General features: G+C 35.9%; 1 protein-coding gene across 1 annotated transcript in view; it reads right to left on the reverse strand.

Moving 5' to 3' along the window:
* Positions 1-12,453, reverse strand: part of LOC149475217 (uncharacterized) — a 31,470-nt gene that overhangs the window by 10,383 nt on the left and 8,634 nt on the right. Inside the window, exons 3-9 of the mRNA XM_089713537.1 lie at positions 9,021-9,118; positions 5,918-6,085; positions 5,219-5,332; positions 4,099-4,252; positions 3,196-3,341; positions 1,764-1,863; positions 697-788 (exon numbers count right to left, since the gene is read on the reverse strand). Coding sequence (XP_089569663.1) covers positions 697-788; positions 1,764-1,863; positions 3,196-3,341; positions 4,099-4,252; positions 5,219-5,332; positions 5,918-6,085; positions 9,021-9,118 — 872 coding nt within the window. The remainder of the gene's footprint in view (positions 1-696; positions 789-1,763; positions 1,864-3,195; positions 3,342-4,098; positions 4,253-5,218; positions 5,333-5,917; positions 6,086-9,020; positions 9,119-12,453) is intronic.

Genomic DNA, 12,453 nt, shown 5'->3' on the forward strand with positions numbered 1-12,453 from the left:
TATTTTGAGTCAGGCAAAATAAAATTAATCGTTTTAAGGTGACGTTATGAAAATATTTTTTAACAGACTTTGTCAAAAGACGTTAGCCGCGAAATAATATTAATTTTTTTTTCCCAAAATATACACAATGTACAAAAATATACAGCATTTAGCCCCATAATAGGATCTCCTGCATTGAGAGACAAGCCATTTCACCGTAATATACATATTTTTTTTCAACAATTAACAATAAAAAGGTCCTATTTTCAGTTGAATCACAATAGAAAATCTATTGTGTCGTGGACCGATCGGGCCGTTCGGGGCTCAATGGGTTAATTACTAGATTTCCGGCCTCGGCTTCGCCCGCGTTTTCAAAGGAAAACTCGCATAGCTCCCGTTCCCGTGGGATTTCCGGGATAAAACCTATGTGTTAATCCAAGTTACCTTCTATATGTGTACTAAATTGCATTGTAATCGGTTCAGTAGTATTTGCGTGAAAGAGTAACAAACACACACATCCTCACAAACTTTCGCATTTATAATATTAGTAGTTAATTATAATTCATAGGTCACATTATAATTCCTACTGTCTCAAGATACAAGTACATATTTCACTTAGTTTCGGACCCACTGTCATACATTAATTGCAAATAATAAATGGACAAATAAATTATATATTTCATAGATTATATATTATTATAAAAACAATAATCTTACCAACACTCTAGCCAGGTGGTTAGTACAATTCCTAGTCAGTTGATTGTTCCATAGCACAAGGAAAGCCAGACCGCGCGACTCGTATCCGCTCACTGTAACATTATAAAATATTTATTTAGTATAATATAATTATCTATAGTAGTACATACTAGCTTTCCGACCGCGGCTTCGCCCGCGCAGTCAAAGAAAAACCCGCATAGTTCCCGTGGATTTCCGGGATAAAACCTATCCTATTTCCCGGGGTAAAAAGTAGCCCATGTCCTTTCTCGGGTATCAAAATATCTCCATACAAAATTTCATGCAAATTGGTTCAGTAGTTTAGGCGTGATTGAGTAACAGACAGACAGACAGAGTTACTTTCGCATTTATAATATTAAATAGTATGGATTATACAGGGTGTCCCACTGTTGGTATACTAAGCTCAAAGGAGGTTATAGTTTTGCATACTTGGAATTTTATAAGTATTTTTTACGTACTCAGCAGTACGTAAAAAATACTTATAAAATTCCAGACACATTTTTTTTTCAAATAGATGAATTCTTAAATCTCTATGTGTACACCCATAACAAGCAACCCGCCCAACTTTGCCACCCGCACGTGACCTATCGTTAAGAATTAAAATATGTAAATTGATTATTATTGTTTACTAGATTTCCGCCCGCGGCTTCGCCCGCGTTTTCAAAGGAAAACCCGCATAGTTCCCGTTCCCGTGGGATTTCCGGGATAAAACCTATCCTATGTGTTAATCCAAGTTACCCTCTATATGTGTGCTAAGTTGCCACCCAAATAAGTTACCCACTTGCCAAGTTAGGTGTGAAAGGGATAAAAAAACATACAGGCGTCATTCAAGGTCATATTTTCTTGTTACAAGTTAATGTTCATACTAAAATCTCCACTGTATTAGATATAAGCTTCTTGATCTGATTGATAGATACTGCTTTCCGAATCGGTGGTAAATGTTAAAAATACTTATGTATTGACGATTCGAAAGTGCTACTAAATAGTAGTCTAATTGAATAAATGAATGTTTGAGTTTGAGTTTGAGTTTGAGTTTGATCTCTACTCACACGGGCAATGATGCGGCGACATCGGTGACGTCGGCGCCGAGGGCGGAGTGTGTTGAGATTGTGCAACCAATGCTTCCGCTATGAACCCCACTCCTGCGTCCTGAAATTGTTTAAAACATTATAATAAATTATAATAGTAATATATAAACGTACTGTAAACACGTAGTGTGCGTCCACACTGAATGCGCGGTGGCGGCGGCCTAGGCGGGCGCGACGAGCGGGCGCTCGCGGTGGCCACACCGACGCGCGAGCTCAAGTAGCGGTTCGACGTTTTTCGGGTGTTGCAAACTTTGGACGATTTGCTATTTTACTGGACAGTCTGATTTTGAGATGAGATCATTATATAAGTTGTACACGAAATAAATAAAACAGAGGAATAACGGGTGAATCTTATATGAAGAATTGAGATTATACCCTACAAAATTACTGTGGTGTATATAAGTGTTTTAGATTGAATCGCACTTATAAATAAAGAAGTTTCACTTCAACAATTAAGTATTTACCACTATTTTACGAAAAACAATAAAGGATATAATATAAGAAGTCGAGCGACAAGACCGAACTGGTTTGATACCCCCGCCGTCCGCGCGTTGGGTCGCTTGCTGACTAGGCCCGTAGTGTGGCCAGAACGCGCGGATAGGAGAGTTTGAAAACTACGCGCGCTGGCTCGCTCATTACCGTCGCACTAGGCTTCCGCCATAGTCATTTCAATGTGGACGCAAAGGCGCGTTTCATACGTTTGATATTTCGCGCCCGCCGTCGCAACCGCGCTAGGCTCGCAGTGTGGACCTGCACGTACACATATAGATGTACTGTAAACGTGTAAAAAATATAGAAGTACTGTAAACCTGTAAATATAGACGTACTGTAAACGTGTAAAAAATATAGAAGTACTGTAAACCTGTAAACATAAGACGTACTGTAAACGTGTAAAAATATAGACATACTGTAAACGTAAAAATATAGACGTACTGTAAACGTAAAAATATAGACGTACTGTAAACGCGTAAACATATGGACGTACTGTAAACGTGTAAAAATATAGACGTACTGTAAACATGTAAAATATAGACGTACTGTTAACGTGAAAAAATATAGACGATCTTGCGTTCAATTGAAATACAAACGTTATTGTTCAACTAAGATTATTAATTAGTTTAAACCAACACCTATGACGTCACAAAAAGGCCCTGTTTATGGTAAAATAAGTAATTTTGAGATGTGTAAATAATTAGAGCACTTCCGAGTCGTGTGACAGCCACACAGACACACATTCGTAATTTATTATTGTTTTCATTTGTTTGGTTACCTGGTAGAGATGGCTCTGTAGCCATAAGGTCGCCTATTGTGCAATTTATGTGTATTTCATATGTTATTTCTTTACTTCGGTGTGTACACGTTTTCATTTATTCATTCATTCATTCACACACACCTGTATGGCGTTGTTGGACAGGTCCAGCAGCTGCAGCCGCGTGTTGTATCTGAGCAGCGAGCCCAGTTGGCAGGCGTCGGAGTGTTCTAGACGATTGTCGCCGAGACGCAGCTCGCGGAGGGAATTGTTCGATTTCAGTGCTATCACTGAAAAAAGAATAAAATTTTATTCAATTTTAAGCAATTATATCTATACCAATATTATGAAGCTAAAGAGTTTGTTTGTTTGAACGCGCTAATCTCAAGAACAACTAGTCCGATTTAAAAAATTATTTCACTGTTAGAAAGCACATTTATCGAGGAAGAATATAGGCTATATATATCATCACGCTAATACCAACAGGAGCGGAGTACTGCGGGTAAAACCGCGGGGCACAGCTAGTTGCTATATAATGCTCTATTTTACTATATATCTGTCCCAAACACAACAGAGGCTCGCCAGCCAAGCTCGCTTGGTGCAAACAAAGCGAACGAAGTCTACAGGCGAGCGGTTTCAACTCTCCCGCTCTATAACACTATATTCGCTCTACCCCACTCTAAATACAGATCTCTACAACTCTACGCAGCTCTACCGCTCTATATATTGCCCTGTAACACTATACTGGCCAAATTAGTGTCATTGAGCCCCCTAAATATCCTGCACTACAACTCTATATTGACCCTTCTACGTTAATATCCAGCTCTACAACTCTAGATGGCTCTACCACTATATATATTGCCCTGTAACGCTGTTATTTGCAAATTGGCAAATTTAGTGTCATTTAGCCCCCTAAATATCCAGCTCTACAACTCTAGATGGCTCTACCACTCTACATTTACATCTCTTCACAGCTCTAAATAGCTCTAAATCTCACCCAAACACACCAGAGGCCCCTATATTGCTCTATTTTACTATATATCTCACCCAAACACAGTAAAGGCTCGCCAGCCAAGCTCGCTTGCTGCAAACACAGCGAACGAAGTCTACAGGCGAGCGGTTTCAACGCTCGAGCTAACACTTCCGCGTGCGCTGGTTCTAACGGACTCTCGGATATTTCCAGTTCTGATAGTTCTGCGCTCTGAAAATTAGAAATAAAATCAAATAAATATACAAAAAAGTAAAAAAAAACATGCTGAAGTTTGTTAGAATGTATGTGTGTGTTTGTTACTCTTTCACGCAAATACTACTAAACCGATTATAATGAAATTTAGCACACATATAGAGGCTAACTTGGATTAACACATAGGTTAGGTTTTATCCCGGAAATCCCACGGTAATGGGAACTATGCGGGTTTTTCTTTGAAAACGCGTCCAAAGCCGCGGTCGGCTCGGCTACAATAAACTTGAAAAAAAGACGCTTTAAAATGATGGAATAAACTAAAAAATTTAAGAATATATTTTCTTTAATAACAGATTTATTTTTGATTATTATTATCATTCAGAATAGTAAGATGGCAATTATTGTTTAAATATAGATATTAATACAAACAAATTAAATTTTAATATAAAGAAATTACAATATCTAAATTTTTATTTATATTTTATGCTCTGTAAGTAGCAATTTTCGTTACATTCATTAGGTACATATAAACAAGCACAACATGAATTTCGCAGTTCTATTACTTAAAATTAATAATTAAATCACTACATAGTATAAAACAAAGTCGCTTTCTCTGTCCCTATGTATACTAAAATCTTTAAAACTACGCATTGGATTTTGATGCGGTTTTTTTTAACAGAGTTGTTTTTCGGGGAAGGTTTAAGTATCTATACTAATATTATAAAGCTGAAGAGTTTGTTTGTTTGTTTGTTTGTTTGAACGCGCTAATCTCGGGAACTACTGGTCCGATTTGAAAAATTCTTTCGGTGTTAGATAGCTAATTTATCGAGGAAGGCTATAGGCTATATACCATCACGCTACGACCAACAGGAGAGGAGCCACGGGGGTGAAACCGCGCGGAGCGGCTAGTATATAATATTTTATTAGGTTTTATAGTAGACGAAGCGGGCGAAGCCGCGGGCGGAAAGCTAGTTAAATATATACCTTCTTTATCATCCTTGAAGCGGACTGCCACCCTCTGATGCCGAAATTTCTCGGGCCATTGATGCAAACCGCCGTAGCGCTCTCGTAGTATTCGACCATATCAAAAATGGCTTCCTGAAAAATGAGATATACCTCTAAATTACATACAAACAAATAAAATTGTAATATCTGTGTGTGTGTTTTTACTAAATAAATTTTTTTACATACATATTTTTTAATTCCGTCTGCCTGTTTGTATTGGCTAATCTCTGAAATGGCTGGACCCATTTTGACAGGATTTTCAGTGGCAGCTGACTATATTATTTTATAACTACAATTTCATTGCGGCCGATGTCGTGGATACAGCTAGTCCTAATTTTATAAGGTGTGTTTGGTTGTCCTTCTTTCACGTCGTAACGGAGCAATAATAGTATGATATGATTTTTGTATCTGGAGATAGTTAGGAGGCTAGAGAGTAACATATATGTTACTTTTAACTGCTGTGAAACATCTCATTCCCATGAAATAATAATTCTTAAAACTGTGAGATGTATATAACTATTAATTTTTTCGGGCGAAAAGATAAACAAACAAATAAAAAATACTCTTTACAATATTATCGTAATGATGACAGTTTATATAAGAAACCTGGGCATATTTATAATGGAGAAAACAAAATTTATTTAACTTAGCATGAAAATACTTTTTCCATCTACCCACCGCGCCTTCATCGTCCACGTACACGTGGTCCAATTCGAGCCTTCGAAACTGCACCTTCTTGAGCAACGCTTCAAGCGCGTCTACCGGCGCGGGGCCGCGAAGCGAACACGAGGCGAGCGCGAGGCGGGAAGCGCGCGTGCTGCCGCCTATCGTGTTCTCTGGTAACTCCTGTGAACGTTACGACATTCATCTATGTAAAAAAAAACGGGTTGCACTCCGTGAGTGCCGGCAGAAGTGAAAACTTGATTATTAACGTTGAGCATGTTTGATATTTTGGAATGGTATCCGTCTTACGCTTTTTAAATGGACTAAATAAATAAATGTTAGAGTTTGAGTTTGACATTTTTATAGGAAACTGCAAATTTTAGTAATTTAAAATTAATCCCTAGAACGAATACGCATTACCGAAACGCCCACTATTTTTGAACTATTTATGGTTATTATTATATTTGCCAAATATCGGTTTCACGTGTCGTTAACGACATGTCGTATGCCAAATATCTTTGCGTTTTGTCGTTACGACAATCACGCGATCGCAACTGCCTAATTGATGTGGTGATTGATAAATAAAGCTTTTTGTATCTTATTAATAAACATTCTTATAGGTATTAATATTCATCTATATCTAAACATATAATAAAATCATAGGAAAGTCAAAACTGTACATATAAATCAAATCACCATAAAAAACATTTTTCTACAATCGATATCTAAGCCAAAAATATAGTTTTTAGAATTTTTGTATATTTGTCTGTATGTAGCTTGAGATCTGAGGAACATAGGATAGGTTTTATCCCGGAAATCCCACGGGAACGGGAACTATGCGGGTTTTTCTTTAACTACGCGGGCGAAGTACAGACACATACAGAGTTTTCATATATATATGGGTCATTATACAAAAATGGGGTAACTTTTGAGGATATTTTGTTTACTATATTTTTTATATCAGATTGTTACAAATTAGGGTGTATATGATAGCTAATCTAATGAATATATTGTTCCAAATCGGGCCAGCCACTTTTTTAAATAGATTGTGAGATATTTTAAATTTTCTGGATTTGGCCTCCAGGGGACTGACGAGGCTAACATGGTACTGATAAAAAACTATAACTTGTAATATTCTTAAAGAAATTCAATGAAAATTACTACAAATCTCTCAGTTTTAATAATGGCACATGTCTTTTACGTACTTAACATGTTTAAAAATGATAATTAATAATATGTGATACTGGGAAAAACAATCTCTCAATTTTCAAAACAGCCTTCTGACATTTAACGCAACGTGAATATTCTTACTCTCTTACTTAACTTTTACTACTTTGAATTAGTTTTACTTGATATTTTAAGTAATTCACAAACAATAGAAACAAAAAAACGGCCAAGTGCGAGTTGGACTCCTAACAAACCTATTTTTTATTATGTTTGTAACTTAAAATTTACTTTTAGCAATTTTTCCTTTATCTGTGTTATAAGACGTTGCTATTTACCGAGTAGAAGTAAACTATAGTAGACTGTATACACGGCAAGCATGCAGTTTGTTTTTTTATTCCCTTGCGAATATTGAATTTTGTGGAAATTTGCAGTATTAACGGATGTAGGTATCTTTTGATTGCGTTGCGTTATAAGTTAGATTTTTTTACAGCCCCAAGGGTTCTTAATCTTGAGTATCCAATATAAATTTCAGATTGATACCTCCACGCGTTCCAAAAAAACGTCTTAACAGACAAACGGACTACAAAGTGATCCTATAAGGGTTCTGTTTTTTTCTTTTGAGGTTCGGAGCCCTAAAAATCTACCAATATTTATGTTAAAAGTACTAATTATTATAAAATTAAAAACCAAAGGCTCGAATGAAAGTCTCATCTGAGTTTTCATAAGAGCCCCTTGACATTTTTATAATGTTATTAAGTATATTAATTAACTTTTATGTTATTTTGAGGTAATTTTACTTCCCAGTATTATACGTATACGTATTTATCTGATAAATATAAAAAGCTATGCCCTGAAAGCATCAAAATCAATAATTAAAAGAAAATAAGATCTTTTTAATAAAATTATTAGTAGTTTGTTTCAATAGCTCTTTTCTTTGCTACTCTTTTTTAAATGTTTCTTCCCTAGTCAAATTCAGTTTCTTTTAGCGTGGCGCATGATGTTTTTAACTGAAATATAATATAGAAATGCTTATACCAATAGCAATCAAGATAAAAGTTCTCAAAAATGATAGAATCATCAGTACTATGGGGCCGCGTCAGTCCTCTGGCGCGATATCTGACAAAGGACTGATGCCAGCGGATTGATGAAAAGGGACTTAATATGAGGTTATAATCACAAATTAGGTTTTTTTGCCTAATTTCTGATATCAACAAACTATATTTTTACAAATCATAGTTAACCATTTATAAATGAAAATAAAAATCGGATTAACAATAAAATAACGACTCACCATAGGACTGAAATGTTGACTGGCGCAGCAAGATTTTAGAGGACAAACACAACCCTAGCGCTGGTACAGTTATGACGGCCGTCTAAATATGCGGTGCACAAGTAACTTCATTACCAACATTAATACTTAGACAGGGATTTGACCTCGACTTGGTGATATTTAGCGAGAATTTCGAATTTAAAAAACACACAACGGACTGACTAGTGAAAACGATGACAAAGTTTAATTTTATTTTTTAAATAAAATGGAAAACATTGCGTTATGAAAGTTGTAGTATATAATACTATGTACATCAAAGATTGTAGTGAATTAGTAAGTTTTCTTAAATCGATGATAATGTTTAAACGATAGTCACTTGATTGTTGGTTTTCGGAGTTGTGACATGCCAAAGTACTGACGTTTGAGGTATTAATTTATTATTTTTATTCATTTGTATTTTAAATAAAGAAGTGAAATTGAGTGACCAAATAAAGGACGCTTCATTGTTTTAAAATAGATTGTTATTTGAATAAAATACAATAAGACTTTGTTTAAATTGGCTGATGACATCGAGTTACCCCATTTTTGTATAATCACCCATATATAATACATAATAAATACTTGAATGCTCTGTAACCAAAAATGATTAACTAACTCCTCTCTTCTCATTCCATCTCTTACCCGTATCTGCTGCAAGACAGAGTCGATCGGTGGAGTGCCGTGCCCTCGGCACGCTTCAAGGTACTCGGCGGCGAGCTGCGCCCGCGTCGTTGTAGGCACTGAAACATGAGATATCATAATCATAATTAAAAATATTAACACAGTAACAATTTTGATAAAAAAAGACATGTGGCACACGGAGACTGCCGCGGTAAAGCTATTGCATGCTATGCCTTCAAGCCACACCTCCGTGCCCGTCGGAGTGGGGAGCGTGAGGTTTTTTCGTTACGGAATTTCTGGATTCGGTCCCCGCGCTCAAGGGCCGCGATAGAAGCTATACAATAGCTTAAAAATCTAGTTGTTGAGACATCTTTTTAAGCAGTGTGTTAAAATTGTTATTCAAAATACAAGGAAGGCATTAGACATAGGATGGTAAGACTAAGAGCGTATACGCACTATGCGGGTAGCCGTCCGGCTGACCGCAAGCACAATTATGTACGTAATATTCATTTCTATGCGCACTGTGCGGTCTGCGGTAGCCGCATCGCAGTGCGCATAGAAATGAATATTACGTACATAATTGTGCTTGCGGTCAGCCGGACGGCTACCCGCATAGTGCGTATACGCTCTAAGATATATTAAATGTACATAATGTTAAAAAACTGTTCAAATAAAGATACTGCACGTTTATTTCTTGGTCAAACTATATTATCATGATTCATATAAGAATTTACTAAATTGTATTTTTTATATTCATTATTAAGTATTAAAGAATACATCTATCTAGTACCATTTCTTAAAACAAAATATGTAAAAGGAAAAGCGACTTAATGATTGACTGAATTACATATCAACACACAACTTAAATTTCGGAAAAACGTTTATTAATTAAACGTTTAAACCATTGAGTTACTATGTACTAAAACGGAGTTTTCAAAACTCTGCTTAATAACACGCGAAGGCAGAGTTTTTCTTAGGACAATTTTTGATCGTGATTGTGAGACTTGTTGTTAATTGTATTTCAATGAATAGAAAGATATTTATTTTACACTAGCTTCCGCCCACAACTTTGTACGTGCAGCCCAGCTTTTCCCCGTTCCCGCAAGAATTTCGGGAAATCCTTTCTTAGCGGATGCCTACGTCCTAACATCTACCTGCATGCCAAATTTCAGCCCGATACGTCCAGTGGTTTGGGCTGTGCGTTGATAGATCACTATATCAGTCACCTTTGAGTTTTATATTATACTAGAGGTCCGCCCCGGCTTCGCCTGTGGTACATATTTCGCAATAAAAGGTAGCCTATGTCCTTTCTCGGGTATCAAAATATTTCCATACCAAATTTCATGCAAATTGGTTCAGTAGTTTAGGCGTGATTGAGTAACAGACAGACAGACAGAGTTACTTTCGCATTTATAATATTAGTATGGATTATGTATATGTATATATATAGATTATTCGATTTGTGTAATAATGTCCTATAATATTTATTTATTTATTTATTTAATCACATCGTATCGCCTTGTCACCTGTACGTTGCTAAAACAGTTTTGGACAAGCACAAAATCCGAGTAAACAAAATACGATGAAATGCACCTTGATGTCAGGTGATGTTTACGTAATTTTCGGGGTATGAAGTCACTCTGACTCACTGTGTGGAATATGAGTTGACCGTAGGCTTCAGATGGTGACATGATCGGTAAAGATATAGTTTATTTTTTATGGAAATACATTTTCACGGATAAGCAATGGCTGTGGTGAGGACATCGGACTTCAAATCGATAAGTCGGAGGTTCGAGACCAGGCGAGCGTGCAGGAAATAAATTGATTTTTAAATTTATCTGTGCCTGTTGTCTTATTGTTTTCACGGTACAAACTGTCATCTCCTTTTTAACCATGTAAATATTTCAGCAACTTTTTCGTGAAACAGTACCAAACATACATACATTCTTCCGTCCTCACAAACTTTCGTATTTGTAACATTAATAGGATAAATAAATAAAGATGACGTCACCACCGTCTGCTTCATATCTATGGATCTTGACCTTATATTTATTTACTTGCAATATTTAACACGTCGAATATATAAACAACAACATTCGACTTCTTACAAATATTATAATTGTGAAAGTATGTAGGTACGTTTGTTCTTCTTTCACGAAAAAACTACTAGACGGGTTTTGATGATACTTCGCACTGATGTAGCGTAGAATAGTAAGCTATGGAAATATTTTCGATTCACGCAGGTTAATCCGCGTGGCACAGCTAGTTATCATAGTTATATAGCTATGTAATATATGTTGTCCCTATGTAATGTATAGGTATGTATGTTGTCCCTATGCGCAACGGATTTTGATGCGGTTTTTTTAATAGATTAAGTTATTCAAGAGGAACGTACTCACTCTATACTAAATGTTGTATGCTCGCTACAGCACCAATACATATATAATACATATATACATATATAACAAGGTCTTTTCCAAAAAAACAATCTTTTAGCTATTAAATATTTTCAAAGAAATACCCTCGAATTGAGAACTTCCTCCTTCTTCTCGATTTAAAAATAATAATTTTAACTCTCATCAAACGACGAAACAAAAAAAAATACGCCTCCATACTTTTCCGCAAGTCCACTGACCCCGCGAACGGCATACAGTACAAGTACCTAGGCTAGTTCAACACCACAACGCTGTCTGGCGAATATCCAAAATTAGGCTCAAGTGGGTAAAAAACGTGTTCAATATTAGGACTGCCAAAACTACTTTTCGCGGTTTTTTGATCAGAAGCCCCAAATTTATATAGCAACTAGCTGTGCTCCGCGGTTTCAACCGCATTGCTCCGCTCCAGTTGGTCTTACTGTGATGATGTATAGCCTTCCTCGATAAATGGGCTATCTAACACCGAAAGAAATTTTCAAATCAGACCAGTACTTCCTGAGATTAGCGCGTTCAAACAAACAAACTCTTTAGCTTTACAATATTAGTACCTTTATAGATGGGATCATGTCTCTACCTACAAGAATGCAGTCACGAAATAATAGTTTAACAAAACTAAAAAACACGCTTTTAGTTCGGTTTTCTATAAAACGCGTGTTTTTTATTTTTTTTTAACTATTATTTATTTTATCAAATTAGTGTATTGTCATCGGTCCTAAATAAATCTACAAAGTTTGAACGAAATCTGGCCGTTTAAAGTGGGTTAAAATCGCGCCCAAAGAAGTCGGTTACAAACATACAGGTGAAGCTAATATAAAGCGTGTAAAAAATGGTATCAACATACTTTACTTAAATGTATATAAACTTAACAAAATGGCACCGACATCAAACATATTTAGTAATTAATAATTTAATAATATCAATTTTTATTATTTTTTACTTTTCCGTTTTTGAAGTCGGTTTTTTTTTATTTTTATATACAGTACATATTTCAGATACTAAAAAGCGACAGTCTATATTAT

The sequence above is a fragment of the Colias philodice genome, chromosome 31, assembly GCF_061535455.1.
Source record: "Colias philodice isolate Cphi_HAF_F1 chromosome 31, ilColPhil1 Martin Lab GWU primary, whole genome shotgun sequence".
Lineage (NCBI taxonomy): Eukaryota > Metazoa > Arthropoda > Insecta > Lepidoptera > Pieridae > Colias > Colias philodice.